At 37.9% G+C, this 17,804-nt stretch overlaps 1 protein-coding gene across 1 annotated transcript in view; it reads right to left on the bottom strand.

The window, feature by feature from the left end:
* Positions 1-7,004: 7,004 nt before the first annotated feature.
* LOC131224920 (bidirectional sugar transporter SWEET9-like) overlaps positions 7,005-17,804 on the bottom strand; it is a 42,028-nt gene continuing 31,228 nt past the window's right edge. The window contains exons 2-6 of the mRNA XM_058220359.1: positions 13,309-13,345; positions 13,020-13,215; positions 9,220-9,381; positions 9,027-9,146; positions 7,005-7,406 (exon numbers count right to left, since the gene is read on the bottom strand). Of these exons, the coding sequence (XP_058076342.1) occupies positions 7,200-7,406; positions 9,027-9,146; positions 9,220-9,381; positions 13,020-13,215; positions 13,309-13,345 (722 nt within the window). The 3' untranslated portion in view covers positions 7,005-7,199. The remainder of the gene's footprint in view (positions 7,407-9,026; positions 9,147-9,219; positions 9,382-13,019; positions 13,216-13,308; positions 13,346-17,804) is intronic.

Genomic DNA, 17,804 nt, shown 5'->3' with positions numbered 1-17,804 from the left:
TGAACTTAGGAGGCCTTGTTGTTCACCATTGTCTCCTTGGCATGGTTGGGTGACGGAACCCCTTCCTAACTTTCACAATTCTCTTGTGATTGGCTGTGGTATTGGTAAATTGTTGTTATTTGCCATAGTCTCCTGGGCATGGTTAGGTGATGAAATCACTTCCAAATCTACACCAATCGTATCTGTTGATGATTAGATCCATGAGACATTCAGAGATCTGACAAATCTCTTCTTACCAACTGGATAGGATGCGACTCTGATTCCAGTTATGTCTTTAAATCAATACAAGGTAACTTCCCAATTGCTACGAGTGGATCCTTGGCACCCTAGTTCCTACCTTTATTTTTATTAATTTTTAATTAATATATTCACAATTATTTCCTTATATTCTCTTGATTTAGATTACATCTTAGTCTAGTTCTAGTTCTATTTAGTTTCAGATTACATACAGGTTTCAGTCCCTTGGGATTCGACCTCGGTCTCACCGAGTTTATTACTACATCACAACCCTATACTTGGGGAGTGAACAGTCGGCAAATTTGTATGCAGCATCTTCACATGTTGAACCAAAGACTATATCGTCTACATAGATTTGAGCACTAAGCAGTGAGTCCTTTGTTCTTTGAGTAAACAATGTTTTATCTACACTTCCTCTGCAGAATTTATGGTCCAAAAGAAATTTTGTCAATCGTTCATACCAAGCACATGGTGCTTGTTTGAGACCATAGAGAGCTTTGTTCAGACGATAAACATGATGGGGATGCTTAGGATCTGAAAATCTCTTTGGTTGTTTTACATAAACTTCTTCAGCCAGATCCCCATTTAGAAAGGCACTTTTTATGTCCATTTGAAATAGTTTAAACTTTAAAGCACATGTAACAGATATAAGAAGTTTAATAGACTCAAGGCAAGCTACAGGAGCAAATGTCTCATCAAAATCAATGCCTTCTATCTGTGAGTACCCTTAAGTTACAAGCATTGCTTTATTCTTGATCAGATTTCCTAATTCATCGGATTTATTCTTGAAGACCCATTTGGTTCCAATGACATTTGTATCAAGTAGTCTGGAAACCAATTGCCATACCTCATTTCTCTGAAATTGTTGAAGTTCTTCTTGCATCACATTTATCCAGTATTCATCTTGAAGGGCTTCTACAATATTCTTGGGTTCAATCTTTAAGGTAAAGCAGAAATGACTATAGATAGTTTCTATCTGCCATCGAATTCTCACACCGTCATTAGGATCTCTAATAATTTGCTCTCAAGGGTGATCCTTAATGATGGGTATGTTAGATGATGGTTGCGGTTCATTGGATGATAGGGATTTGTTATTCAATTTTTCTAGTGTGCATGAATGTACATCATCTTCTAATTCATTCACAGGTGTATCTTCTTCATGAAGTTGGTCATCAATTACCACATTGACTGATTCTTGAATAATAAGAGTCCTTAAATTATACACTCTATAAGCACGACTATTCAAGGCATACCCCAGAAAGATACCCTCATCACTTTTGGACTCAAACTTTCCTAGGTGATCTCTGTCTCTCAAGATATAACATTTACTGCCAAAGATATGAAAGTACTTCACACTAGGTTGTTTTCCGTACCATAGTTTGTATGGAGTTTTGTTCAGACTTGCTCTAAGATATACTCTATTTATGATGTAGCAGGCAGTGTTGACAGCTTCTACCCAGAAACTCTTTGCCATATCTTTTCCATTTAGCATAACCGACCCCATCTCCTGCAAAACCCGATTTTTCCGTTCAACAACCCCATTTTGCTGTGGGGTTTTTGGGGCGGAGAATTCATGACGAATACCTTTCTCATCACAGTATTTTTCAAATCGCTCATTTTCAAATTCTCCACCATGATCACTTCTGATACAATTTATGCAATATCCTTTTTCATTCTGAAGTCGCTTTGCCAAAATTACAAACTCATCAAAGGCATCTGATTTTTCTCGAAGAAATGCGCCTCAGGTAAATCTGGTGTAGTCATCTACTACCACCAAGAAGTATCTTTTCTTGCCATGACTTTCTACTTTGGTTGGGCCAACCAGGTCCATATGCAGTAAATCCAAAAGTTTTGTTGTTGCTATGGTGGTTGTCTTTTTGTGACCAACTTTTATCTGTTTCCCTTTTAGACATTCCCCACAGACAACTTTTTCTTCTTTTCTAATCTTGGGAAGACCTCTAACTAAGTGTTTTGAACTAAGCTTAGCTAAATTTCAGTAGTGAATATGTCCCAACCTTTAGTGTCATGGTTTAGATTCACTCTTTACAGCCATATTACACTTTGTGGACAACACACTCTCACTTGTACTTTCAATAACATAACAGTTATCACTAGTGCGTAAACCTTTTATGAGAGACTTTCATGTATGATTTAAGATTCTACACACATCCTTTGAGAAAGTGACCAAGTGTTCCTTGTCACAGATTTGGGAGATACTGAGGAGATTATGTTTCAACCCTTCTACACAAAGAACATGTTTGATTTTTGGAAGGCCTGGTACATTTATTGTTTCTTGTCCAATAATTCTGGTAGAGCTACCATCTCCAAATGTGACTAATCCTCCATCAAAGTTTGAATACTCACAAAAGTGAGTTTGATTACCAGTCATGTGTCTGGAGCATCCACTGTCAAGGTACCATTTCGAACTATTGTCAGCTTTCAGAGCAGTATGGATTACTAGGCAATTGTTCTAATCTGTCACACCCTTTGAGACATTGGACATGATTCCAACTTTAGTCAAGATCACTCTCTAGGCGATAAAGCACTTAAGAGAGACCCTCTCTGATATCAATTGAAATTGTGATAATGACCGCTTTAATTGAAGTAGGAATATGCCAATATGTCCTAGAGGGGGGTGAATAGGACTTTTATTTAAAAAAATTATGGTTTATTTAAAATCCTATCAAACTTGTCCTGAGTAGATATGTATGAATCAGGATTTCTTCAAAGTAACTCTAATGGCTTCCAAGCCAAATAGAGGATCCAATCATAATGCTATTTGACAGGTGAATAAGATATATTTTATAGATTATGATGGATGTGACTGTGTGTGAGGTGTGATCTTAGATATTCAATTATGAAAGCATTTAAAGAAATCACACAAGTAATTAAGAATTAATATCAATCACAAACACAGTCATTTTTATAGTGGTTCGACTACTTGTCTACTCCACTCCCGGCTGACACACTCAACCCTTGAGTGTACCGGATTTCACTAAGGAGGTTTCATAAGAGGTTCACCTCAAACCAGAGGTTTTAAATTGTTCACCTCTAACCAGTACAACCTACACCTAGGCTAACAGTTTATGCTCCCACAAACAAGGGTTAATCCATAGCACCCAATTTTAGGCACACTGGTCAATGATCCACTTAAGGAACCTCACAAGTTTATGCTCCCACGAGCAAGGGTCAACACAAAGTATCCAACTTTTAGACCACCCTGGTCAAAGACCTACTACAAGGACCTAAGAGTTTTTACTTTCCACAGAGCAAGGGTTAACACAAAGCACCCACCACGTACACTCCTGCAGGAGGCCTCTTACGAGGACTTACAAGGGGTGAGAAACACCTTAGAGTCAATCCTACAGAATGAATGATCACAAGGGTCCTCTAGACTTTAATAACTTACAGATAAGAAGATGAGTCCCTTTCAGCACATTGTTGAAGATCTCCTCATTTGAGGAAGAATCTTCAGCTTCCTTAATCCATAACTCAGAAGATGTACCAATACATGGCGATGGGTTGGGTTAAGGTTATAATGGAATCCTACTCTATTGAATATTTACCTATAAGGGAGATAGAGCGATTCCAATCATCTATGCATTCAAGGCATCCCAGCTTAATGATTTGCTATTAAGGTGGTAGCTAGAGGATCCTTGAATGCAGAAGTTCATTCCCCAATTCACTCTATTGAATGTCAATGATGAGGGTGGATTGGAAGATGAACTCTCATGAGAGAAAAAGGCTAAGGGTATATGATCTAGGGTTAAGTACACAAAAGTACTCTCTCTTTTTTTTATCCAACAACCAAGGGCAAGCTCTCATTAAATAGGCAGAAGGTTCCAACGGATATAAAACAGTCACATTTTTGAGAGAGTTCAATATTATCGAGCAGAGTCGATATCATCAAGCGTATACTCTCGATAACATCGACTGGCCGCTCGATGACGCGAACTCAAATGTCAAACGCTTTTGAAACCTTTTGCCAACTGGTCGAGGAAATCAAACGAGCGTCGATGTCATCGGATTTCGAACTCTGATTTCATCGATACGAGTGTTGTGATATACATATGATGGTTATGCTTATGATTGTTATAGCACCTTCTTAATATTGATATGGTGCTCTCTTTATATTGGACCATTTAATGTCGATTATCACATGTGTTGTGCACCTACATGTTATATGCTAATGAGAATATGTATATACATATGTTCATTCTTGATGTAATCGATCTAGCCTCGATATCATCAATATTGAATATCAATTCTATCAAGTGACCCTCGATCCAAGATAAAACAACCTGAAAATATTGCTAGAAAATAGAGTGTCCAATCTGAGATCATCGAAGGACTTTCGATATCATCAAAGTTTGAATTCCGAAGATATCGAGGAGTACTTCGATATATCGAAGATTTTGTAATTTGCCTTAGCAGAACTTGGACACAACATATGTGATGTTGATTTTATCGAGTCAACTTCGATAGACTCAAGATTCAAATTTTGATGATATCGATACAGCTATCGATACATCGATAATTCCATCCGGAAGTATATGCGGTTGCTGGACATCTTATGTCCTCAATTCAATAGTATCGAGTGAGCTTCGAGGACATCGACAACAAGGTTCGATTTCATCAAATCATTTATCAATAAATCGACAAAGGTAGAAAACTTAGAGATTTTTCTGAAGTTTGAAAAAGTTTTCTAACCTAAAAAACCCTATGATATTCTAATCAATTTTAAGGGATTTAATTACCTAGTGTTTTGGGACATGGGATGTGAGGCTAAGATTTACCTGTGGCGAGTTCGAGCTCACATCCAGTTGAGGCAGACGATTGATTGATCTTCCTATGGAGCTTCTCTGTCTAGCCAACTCAACACTCACATTAATTGACAAACTAGGGCACTTTCAGTTGTGAGGGTCGGGGTTGTGATGTGTTAAAGGTTAGGGTTGTGATGTGTTAAGGGTTGAGATTGTACTTGTTCACGACATACACTACCAAAAATTAACCAAAGGCTACGGATTAAGGTCATGGTTGTACTGTAGTAAGGGTTGAGATCGTGGTTATCATGTTATGTGGGTCATGATTGTCACGTTAGATGGGTCATGGTTGTAATATAGTAAGGGTTGAGGTTTTCGTGTTATATGAGTGTGGTTGTGATAGGTTGTAGTTATTATGTTATATGGGTCGTAATTGTCATGTTATATGGGTCGCAGTTGTATGATTCGTAGTTGTCCTGTTATATGGGCCGTAGTTGTCATATTATATGGGTCGTAGTTGTATGGCTCACAGTTGTCATGTTATATGGGTTGTAGTTGTATGGGTCACAATTGTCATGTTATATGGGTCACGTGGTCCTGTTATATGGGTTGCAGTTGTATGAGTCATAGTTGTCCTGTTATATGGGTCATAGTTGTTATGTTATATGAGTTGCAGTTGTCCTGTTATATGGGTCGTAATTGTGCTATTATATGGATCGTAGTTGTCATGTTATATGGGCCGTGGTTGTCATGGGTCGTAGTTGTCCTGATATATGGGTCGTAGTTGTCATGTTATATGTTTACTTCCTTTACTACTAAATGAAATACTAGCCATTAGTACCATACCCTAAGGCCCACAATGGGATGATCTGTTTTATTCACCTTTTCGGCTAGCTCGTTGTGGGCCTAAAAAGTTCTAACTTAGACAGTGTCCACTTCTAACATACATCCAAGTGAGCTTAGAAAGTTTCAATAGTAGGTGACACTGTCACCATAATTTTCTATCATGTGGCCCACACGAGCTCTGGATTAGACTGATATTTGGGCCCTCTCACGAGTTGGGCCTTTCCCATGCCCAAAAAGGCTTCCGTCCATGTCACTTTCTACAACCACTAAACCAAGGACAAGGCATTTTGGTCTGAAAGAATTTTCAAAGCTTGTCAGAAGGCCACCCTCGGAATAATTGAAAGCTTGAATCCCTTTGGGGAATTTGACCATACAAGGACGCCACCAGTGCGGTCAAAATCCCATATAAACATAAGTCAACCTATTGGACCATAACTTAAAAGAGTCCACCCAGTGGCTAAGTTTCAACCTTTCGTGTGCGCGACCAACATCCAACCCTTCCAATAGGTTAGCCCCTCCATCAATACCACCTTGTTCAAAATCGGCCCATCATCTCATCAGGTGGGCCACACAATAGAAGCCAATACCTAGCCATTGATAGATAATAAAATACAAGTGTGGGCCACTTGATTGGTCAATAAGGCTGAATTTTTCATGAGGTAATCTTCACTATGGAGCTAACCTATTGGACGGATTAGATGTTGTATGCACATGATAGGGTGGAAGTTATCTACTGGGCGCAGACGGCAACCTATGATCTAACCGGTTGGAGTTGAGACCTATAAAAGCACAACACACCTATACAATGTATCTAGATCACATACGGACGGTTTTAAAAGGAACGTAATGTAAGTAACGTCTACATTCAGTGTACACGTGGTCCCCTTGATGAACGACTCAGATGCATCTGGAGTGGGTACCTATGGGGCTAAACAGAATTCACTTTCATGCACTCAAATTCAAATTTGAGCTAATGGAAGCTACATATATATAAACTCGAACACAAGAAAATGCAACGTATTATTATTTAAATGACGTTCACATATTTTTAAGCTATTTAGACACTATTTACACCAACCCATTTTCGATTCCCATGCATACACCCAATTTTCCACTTTGAGAAGTGAAAAACTACAAGAGTGTACTATTTCAATTCCTAAAATGAAAATGGGTGTATAAAACTCAACGTGGATGGGTGTAACTATCATATTACACACACACTCTCTCTCTAATTGTACAGCAATCTGCCATGGAATCGTAGAGTTGAACTTCAGATTGAAGGAATGAGCTCTGCAACTTGAACGGTGGATGTGATCGCCTCAAGGATTAATCGGCAATTGCTGATGGGATACTTCATACATGGCTTTCGGTTAGCTCGATGGGCATCTCTGTGGGCCCCAGCTGTTTGTCGGTCGGATTCACCTGATCTAGAATCAGTAATGTACCTAACTTAATACCCACAGCTTGTTCAGGCAACTTCTGTTCTTTCTTCACGTCCTTGTAAATGATGTATAGAATCATTTGAGCAAATCCAAACATGAATCCCAATACATTCGGTACCTAAGAAAGGATCATGATGGAAACAAACAGATGTTAGAGATGACATTAAGATCAATTGAAGGACATTGATTAGAGAGGTTCGATGGAAGGTTTTAAATTGGTGTAATGCAAAAGAGATATTTGATATGACCATTGTACATGGTGATTTTGGAGCAAGGATCTCCTAGGCCACCATGTGGATGGTCCATACGCCTAAAATCTTAGTGATTGAGGGCAACTCTCACCATCCAAGTTTTGTGAATTTGTATGTAGAATGCTGATACTTGCTCACATTTTTAGTTATTCTCTTTTAGCAGAACTAATGGAATGGTTACCACAATCACATTGTAATGACCCATTCCTTCCAAAGGGTAGACCTAATCAAGGGTCCTGATCACCACAAACAAATGGTACATGTACATCAGGGATGATAAGTGTGCACATCAAGAAAACACAAAGAAGGCCACTTCATGAGGAACGGAAAGCAGGAATGCAAGGAACCCAAAAAAAAAAAAAAAAAAAAAAAAAGGAATTTCAGTATTTGATGATATAATGTTAAAAAAAATCTATATATAACAGGCATTACTTTTGTGAAGAGATGATCAAATCCGTATGTTAAGACAAATGTCCAATGTGTATGCATTTAGATGTGTCTAAGTGCATCTCAGTGAGTGTAAGTGCTTCAGTCATTTCACATTTTGTACTTAGATTCACTAAGACTCACTTAAATGAACTGAGGGGCATTTAGAATGACGTTGTACATTAAGCTTAATGAACAAAGCTTTAAGAAAACAATTAAAATGTGTTATATATTTGTATCCCAATAAACTATCACATACACAATATTCCAGCATCATTACCATTAGAACTAGGGGTGCAAATGGGTCAGGTTGGGTCGGGTTAATGGGTGCCAAACCCAACCCATTTAAGAATTGGGTAAGAATTATGAACATTGAACCAATCCATTAAAATTCAAATTGGGTTAGAATCAGGTCGAAGTAAAAAGTAGCCGACCCCAATTAATTTATTGGGTCGGGTGTGGGTCCTCCTAGAGCTGGACCTAACCTGTTTAACACATTAATCAGGTTTAGGAAGGGTCTGAATACGGTATAGAAATTAGAATTGATGGCTATAAATTTTGATGGTAACAAATAAAATGGCCGGCAATCCAAATTCAACAGGTAAAATCAGGTAGTTAGGGTAACTGGATTGGTATATTCTCGTGCAAGGTTCGGATTCTCAGAGGTAGTGGATTGGGTAACCATGTTTTAAAAAAGATGGTAAAACTATCTCTATAGTCTAGCCCAAAAGAAAAAATAAAAAATAAAAAAATCCAGGTGCATAATTAAGGACTTTTTCGTGGGCCTAACATGGGTGGGTTTGGGCTGGGTCCTTTTTCAGTATGACCCAAATAAGACCATTTAAAATCTAGGGTTGGGTTGAGTCAAGTTGATTTTGAAAGGGCCTAAACCAAACCCATTTAGTAATTCAGGCTAAACCATTGGACTTTGATGTACCCCATGGGTTTATACTTTGGACCCAAACCCACTAGTTTTCAAGTTGCACCCTTGTAACAATCCTTACATCCATCATGGTAAGCTTTTCAAGACCTCAAAACCTCATTTTGCATTGGAAACTTACTGCGATGAACAAGTCCTTTAACAGGAGGCCGTAAACGAACCAAATCACAGCAGCGAATGTTAGGAAGAGGGACAGCGAAAATGGCATGAATTCGACACTTTTAGTTCTTATCACTAGCCTCTGCAATACATTACCACTGAAATTAATCAATTATTCAATAAATCATAAACAAAATTCAGATCCTAAAGCTCACCATGATGCTTAAAGGTGCGGCAAATACACTGACGGAGAATGCGGCGCTGACCCATCCAACAATTGAGACACGCCTTGGGCCCCTTACTAACATGAGTGTAAAGAGCAATATCAACCCATATGCGCCCGCATTTAATAAAAGCAACAGCTTAGATGTGAATATCTGCAACAACAAGTTGAATGTGTGACAAAATAAAATAAAATACTAACAATGTTTGAAAAGATTGCACATATAACCCTTTCTAACAAACACTTCAATTTGTGCAACTAGTCCCAGGGCATGTTTTAAGTAGAACAATAGCCAAAACATTTTTAAGAATATCTTAACGTTGAAAAATATTTACAATTGAAGGAAATGCACCATGATATGTTCCATATTTGTAGGCCTTTTGGTTATGGGGAATACTATGGTATTTCTCATCTTTACTCCCCAAAATGGTATTTCTTGCGGTGGCGACCAAACAAATTTGGGCTGTATATATATGTCATTCCATCAAAATTTCAAAATTCACAACCACGACCAAAATATTAAAATATCTTAATATTTTAGTGGAAGTGGAAATACTGTTGTATACTTCCCACGACCAAAAGGCTAGTTAAAGGACATTTGGATGCATGGAATCATACAGGGATTAAAACAAAGCCCTGATTGAAAAGAAATACTCTTTTATCTTATTTGTGTGATGGAATTGTAATTTTCTGGAAGAGTCTCTGGAATTATGAGTTTTCGTTTGAATTGGATAGGGAGAAAGACACTGTGATTGGGACAATAAAAAACTTCAATTATTTTTCCTTTTTTCTTTTTTTCGTTTTTAGTTAATGAGCAACCAGTTACCATGTAAACAACAAACTAGCTTTATTAAAGAAGAAATTATGGCCTTTTTTGGGAGGAAAGCCTTCCCTTCAAGGAATTCAAAAAAAAAAAAAAAAAACTTGGTTATTTAAAATCCTACCTGACAATGTTAGCCATTGGTAACTGTAGCAAAGCGGCTGATATTAATGGTATATATTGAGAATGGCTGAGTAAGGCCTTTCTATTTTTTTTTTCTATCTAACCCCAATTTTCTTCAGCTAAACAACTAAAATTATCTTTAAATAATTATAGATGCAAAACAGAGAGAGAGAGAGAGAGAGAGAGAGAGAGAGAGAGAGAGAGAGAGAGAGAGAGAGAGGAAATTGTATATATTTACTTGTACATTGAGATATTGTTTTTTATTTTGCCTTCTCGAATGCGAATCTCAAGCAGCCAAAGTGATTGAAAAACATAATCCAAAGAGCCAACCCCAGATAGTTGGATAGTTTTACTCTATAATTGCTGTTACATTCGAGAGTCCCTTGCAAATGTGCATCTCACTAGCCTTGCAGTGTATTACGCACGAAGCAAGAAATCTACAAATATGGTCAATTTATTCTTGCAGTGTTTTTTTTCCAGAGCCTATTGTTTGGTAAATGCCTAAACATGAGTACATCTCATTTTAGTTTACCATGATTGCTATTAGAGACCTTGATCTCTAATACATAAAGAGTCTATCTCATTTTAGTTAATGGTAACATCTATTAGAGATCTCTAATACATATTACTATTAAATAAATTAAGACGAACTTATTTTTAGGCACCTACCAAACAGGGTTATTCAAGATTTCAAAAGACCACAAGCAGTTCTGGTTTTGATTCTCTTTCTTATTGGTAGATAATTAGAGCTTAGGAGAACCATGACTACTGTGATAATTACACAGTTTTTCGTTGTTGTCTTGCAATGAATCCTTTCACTTTCTCCGTATTTAACATTTTCTTGAATATTTACTCATCTCAACAACATGTGGAAACCTGTCCACAACACTAACTAAACTGACCTTCAGGTGGACCCTAACTAGCCACTAAGGAAAAGTAGCAAAGAAAAGGAAAACATCACTTTTGAAAAGTAAAATGTGGAGAAAGATTTCTTTTCTTTAGGTTTGAGCAAAGAAAAGGAAATGGCATTTAATTAATAAAGAAAATCTGAAGAAATTTAGGGAAAAGAAATTCAATTTTCTTAATCCTCAATTCTTTTGCAAATGAGTAAAAATGTGATATATGAGGAAATCAAGTTCATTTTTTCAATTACTTTTTTATTTCCACCAATCGAAAAGAAGATGGGTCTTTTATTTGTTTGGGAGGAATTTGCTTTAGTCCCTCTCTTTTTTGCATAGTCATGGAGTAATCTTGATGAAACTAACCAACCTGTCTGAAAAAATAATAATAATAATAATAACTAAAATAAGACAGTTATATCACACCAAATTCTCTAAGGTAGATATACATCCACTATCTCCATCATTGATGTTAAGAAGCACTACATTAGAAGGAAGAGTAATAACCTTAAAATTTCTAATTAAGAGTTACCTAATAAAAACTAAAACATAAGTGTATATCTATACTAGTAAAATGGGCAAGTGGAGAGAGGAAGTGGTTTGCAAGTCGTGAGAGAGGAGAGGAAGTAGTTTATAAAAAGGCTTCTTTGGAGGTTTGCTACAATGTGCCCAAATGAATTGTTATAGGATATGTCCAGACCATAGCCACATGAGGAAAATCTTTGAATGGAATATTTCAATACTTTGGTCATTCAACTCTTTCGCTTTGAAAATGGGCAATGCACTTTGTGGCCCATTTATTGAAAGTCTAGGATCACCACTCTTGAATATTTTTCAAGCAAAAATCATCAACTGTTTATCTCTTCATGTCAATGGTTCGGATCAATAAACATGCATAACTGTACATCCAACTACTATAGTCCCATGTATTCTACAAAAATACACTGAAACACATTGTAGCAGACCTCTTCCTTTAGTGTAGATAAGACGGCTTCACCCTATATCTAAATGCTTTCAGTTTCATGGAAAACCTTTCTCATTTCCTATTATATTACAAGATCTAGCATTTTCAATCACTGCCTGTAGTTTTTTTCGGCCTAAAAATTCCCATTATTATATATAATGTGTACACATACATGCAAAGAAAGATGAATATTCAACTACATCCTATTGCATTGTAACTTGCATGTATGCTGGGGGAAAGATTTTGATATTTGGAATCCAACGTTTTAGGGATTTCCCTTTTGTGATTTGAAAATCATGGTCCAGGGCTGGTTTTGCATGACAATTTATCATGCAATGCATTGTAGGTGAACGTCTTTTTCGCTTGTCCACTGCTCTCCCAAGAGAGGTTATAGGTATGATCTTTATAGCTACGATACGCATTGTTAACTTCCAAACCTGTTAGAGCAATGGGAGGTCTTTTCCTACATGGGGGATTTTTGTTGTTCTCCATTTTTTGTTCTTTGCATAGCCATTTTAGGGCGAGAGAGGCCCTCCCTTGAGTAGGTGTACTTTCTTCTTTCTATCAAATATGTACCCAGTGGCACCGAGCCACCTTCCGCTTATTCCTCATATATACAAGTGAATAAATAGAGAGAGAGAGAGAGAGAGAGAGAGAGAGAGAGAGAGAGAGAGAGATTAGCCACCCCTGCTAGGGATCGATACCAATACCTCAAGTGTTGAAACGAAGTATCTCAACTCAGTCTGCCAGTTGATTTATGGATCTGGGTGTGAGATCCACCTTATATAAATGTGAATAAGTGGAACCAATACCTTCCACTTTTTGTAAAGTTGGACTGTTATATGGGGGCTTTTTTTTTGGATGGGTGGGGGGGGGATCACTTTCAGTAAGAGAGAGAGAGAGAGAGAGAGAGAGAGAGAGAGAGAGAGAGAGAGAGAGAGAGAGAGAGAGAGAGAGAGAGAGAGAGAGAGATGAGATTCACCCACCTTGGCACTCCTTGGTGCATATACAACATACATTGCTATATATGTTGCTTCTATGGCACATCCCATAGTATTGATGGTGATAAGCATAACTCCATTAGTCTTGAGGAATCCATAGTATAACCATAACATGGCACTAAAGAGTGCAACCACATAAGGTATTGATTGAAACCCTTCTGTTGATTTCTTCTTATACACCCTATAAAATGTTGGACTAGAGAACAAAATTCCCATTAATTACTTTAATAAAAATAACTAAAAAATCCATTAATGTATTTAATAAAATGCTTACAGTGGTGCCAGGTACACCATAAATGATACAATGTTACCTACCAAAAAAACCAACAAAAATTAAATAAAAATTAGCAAGAATTGAAATAAGAGAGATTGGCAAATGGGTTTGGAGAGAGAGAATTAAAATTTCTTACCTAAAATACCAAATGCAAAAGGCCAAGGGTGATGCATTGCAATGATTCCCATCCTTGGGTTTTAGCTGTTTCACTGTGAAAAAGAGGTGTTTGCACTCTCTATCAGCCTCTCTAGTGGTGTATTTAAATAATCGGAAAGAGGTTTGAGCAAGGTTGCAAGGTGGTTCTCTCAGCATATTAGAGCTGGCGAAGAAGAGACGGTGGTGATGACGTGGGGGAAATGATTGACGTGAGATACAACAAATGGACGGCTAGGAATGTTTTACGTTAGCATAGGGGTGGGAGTTTGCACGTGAGAGGAGAGGGAGACCCACTAGCCGTTACGTTCGAACGGCCACGACCTTTTGCACGAGAGATCGTTTTGCCTCTGGCGCGACTGAGGTACAGAATGTGTCGCCATCCAATTGGCCCGTGTGAAGAGATGGTCCTATGATCTGAACTGTCCATTTTCTCTCTACTCCTATAAATGATCTATTATGCTAATGATACAGACATTATGCTATTTTGATTTTTAAAGATAAATTCAAGCCATTGAAAATCTCTTTTTAATCTTTCTGAATTCAGATAATGATATTAACGATATATTTTAACAATAATTTTCTTCATGTAACTTTATAAGAATATATTACGAATAATGGACAGTTCGGATCATTGGATCACTCAGCATGAGGGCCTCAGTGGACGGAGACACAATCTGGAATATCAATCCCGACAGATGCAGAAAGAACTCTTTCGACAAACCCGTCCCCTTTGCTTTCCTACACGTATCCCTACGTCTGTCGTGGATGGCATCGCCACAAATATCTCCGAGATTTTGAACATATCCCGGTATCGTAGCATATTTTTAATAAACACTGCAGGTGTACACGAGTCGAACCGAGTCCAGCACCGAGTTGAGCTTGGCACAGCTTGATTCGGCTCGGCAACTAACTAACCCCAGCTTGAACTTAGCTTGACTTGGTCCTTGAGCCTGACTGGTCAGCTGGGCTCGAATCGGTCAACAGCTCAGGCCAATTCGAACTGTGTTCAAGCCTTGTTAATCTATGCAACATTTTTACAAACATATGAAATGAAGCTTCAATTTCTGACTTTCTCACTGTATATAAAATATCAGCAACGATTTTACAGATGTTTCATCGAACACTCAATATGCAACATCAAAATCAAGATATAAGGGTATTTGTTTTATATTCATACTTACCTCGCCACCAACTGACACTTCGTTGAGTCATTTCATCAACTACTTGGTGAGTAACATCAATATCAAAATAACCAAGTTATCGAACTACTTTGATTCAAGTTGGGGTTCAATTCGATTGGTTCGAAATTTTTTGGAGCTAAAAAAAATCAGCTCGAGTCATCTCAATCTCAATTTCAAAATCGAGTTGAATTGAACTTTTTCGAATGGAGTCGAGCAATCTAACCAAGCTAACTTGGTTAGTGTACAATCCTAGTAAAGAGTGTTATAATGTATTACGATATATCATCATGATATATTGCAGAATTTCTATTAAACTAGGTTATTGCGATAATACACGGCGAGATTCTCAAAATCATGGGAGTTTAAAATTTTTCTAATTTTAATGGAATATTTGTTTAAATAATTCACATTATAGTTTCATATTAATTTATGATAAATATTTTTGAATAGTTATTTGCAGCGAGATTTTCCATGAGATTAATAATATCATGAGAAAAGTTACAAAATCTTAAAATATCCCGAGAAATAATGGAACGAGAAAATTTCCGCGAGATTTTTAACTATGGCGGCTGGCGTTATCTCGTGCCGACGCGCAAGGGCGTTTTGGTGAATGGGATGCGTACGGTAATTTGTTGAAGGTACTTTGGACATTTTCTTCTTGTCCTTATCCATATACGTGTTGTGTTACCTTCACGCAAGTGAAAAACTATTTGATCCTGAACCATGCCTAAATCGCCGGTTCTTATAGGTAGGGGCCATTTTAAAGTAATCCAAACCGTTGATAAGAGATAACTAATCATGGATGAGAAGTGCCTAAAAAGAAAATCCCAAATTGAAAGATTCTGACCATGTAATCAGCGGTTCACAAATACACGTTTAAGAAAAATTACAGAGACAGTTCGGAAATCAAGCCAGATATTGGATTCGTAGGATCATTTAGTCTGGAAAATTTTAGCTTCATCTACCATGCAATAGTGTCAATGGTTCTGATCACCTGCTGACGTGTCCCACTAGTACCAACTGCACACGTCAGGAGATTATTCATGTTCTGATGCATCATGAAATTCGAAATGGACGGTAGATGTCCCTTGCTCACCACGACAATGAACCGCCTTTGCATTAAATGAAGACTCGACCACATAAAAGATCGTTCATGAACATAGATGGCCCACCATAGAAAGATCATACTATTTGGGATATCTTAGTATGACGGTGTAATCTGCTCCAACTTTTATCATGGAGCATCTACGGATGGTCTGGATTCACCTAAAGTACCACATGTGATGCCGGATTGCAATTCAGAACGGAAAGCGTACTGAGTACTGAGTAAATTTTGTGGGACCCACTGTGATTTATTTAGTTTATCCACTCCGTTCATCCATTTTACAGGATACTTTTAGGGCTTGATACCAAAAATGAAGTATATCCAATCTTCAATTAGACCACACCACAGGAAACAGTGTGAATTGAACGTCAACTACTGAAAAATTATTAAAGGCCACAGAAGTTTTGGATCAAGCTAATATTTGTATTTTCCCTTCATCCATGTCTGTGTGAATAAGTTGGATGTCACGTAAACATTACTGTAGGCCCTAAGAAGGTTTCAACAGTGTAAATCTTTATTCCCTTTGTGGCCTACTTGAGCTTTAGATATGCTTCAATTTTTGGATAAACCCCTAAAATAACCTGGAAAAATGGCTGGACGGCGTGGATAAACCACATACATTCACTGTGGGCCCGACAGAGTTTACTCTATGGATAAAAGTGGCAATCCGATTTCGTAAGAACCAGGGCTGTCAATGGGTTCCCAGATAGGCTATATCTGATCGAACCGTTCCTATCTAATGAGTTCGGATCCAACTTTGGACCCCTTAGGAAATGGGTGGGGTTCGGGTCCCAACTTTTTGGTCTAGGCTAAAGTCAGGTCTAACCGGTCTGTATCGGTTCCAGCCGATTACGTGCCGCACCATCTTCATCCAACACGCTGTCGGCTGGGCCTACTTTGTAGTATATCCATGCAGTCCATCCATTTTTTTTACGGCCTAAGAATGAAGCCGAACTAAATCTCAAGTGGACCACGATATAGGAAACAGTGGTTATTGAACTCCCATCATTGAAAACTTCCTTGACCCACCGAAATGTGTATTCGCCATCCAACATGTTCGATAAGGTCATACAAACTTAAATAAAGGAAAATAATAATAATAATAATTACTTTTATTCAAAACATTTGTGGCACAATTTTATTTTATTTTTATGATCAATCATGGTCCACCTGAAATTTGGATTTACTTCATTTTCTGGCATCGTGCCCCAAAATGACCTGAAAAAAACTGATGGACAGCATACACAAACACACACACAAAATATGCATTAAGGTGGGCCCCACCAACCAGGCTGCTCGCCGGACTCACTTAAAATCGAGCCACCTAATTTGTTTGAATAGTAACGTTATTAGTATTGTAACGGAATTATATATGTTTCCCAGGCATGTCAAAGCTGTTTACACACAAACATATGTCAAAACGTGTGCAATATAACTCATCCATTAGGGGGACGCGGATTGCGTATTAACCGCCCTTCTCCGGCTGGGAACGGCGGTATCTTTGAGTGGCCACCGTGATGCATGGGTCTTATCCACACCGTCCATCCATCTTTTTCATATCACTTCAGGGTAGAAATCCAAAAATGAGGCAAATCTCAGGCTAAAGTGGACTACACAACCGGGATTAAACTCTTACAGTTGAAAACTTCTTGGGGGCCACAAAAGTTTTGTATGGAGCTGATGTTTGTCTTTTCTCTTCATCCAGGTCTATGAATAGGTTGGATGGCCCACACCACATGAAGCAGCAGTGATAATGATTCTCACCATTGAAACTTTTCTAATTCCCACCGTGATGTTTATTTGTCATCCAACCTTTCATCAAGTTATATGGACCTGGATGAAGAGAAAACACAAATATCAGCTCCATCCAAAACTTCTGTAGCCCAAGAAGTTTTCAATCATAAGAGTTTAATCCCCAATGTGTAGTCCACTTGAGCCTAGGATCTGTCTCATTTTTGGGCTTCTAGCTTATAATGATATATAAAACTGAAAGGACAGTGTAGATAAGACCAATACATCACGGTGGCCAATCAAAGCTCCTGTCCGTTCCCAGG

Source organism: Magnolia sinica, chromosome 14 (genome assembly GCF_029962835.1).
Source record: "Magnolia sinica isolate HGM2019 chromosome 14, MsV1, whole genome shotgun sequence".
Lineage (NCBI taxonomy): Eukaryota > Viridiplantae > Streptophyta > Magnoliopsida > Magnoliales > Magnoliaceae > Magnolia > Magnolia sinica.
This window is presented reverse-complemented; position numbering and strand designations above follow the sequence as displayed.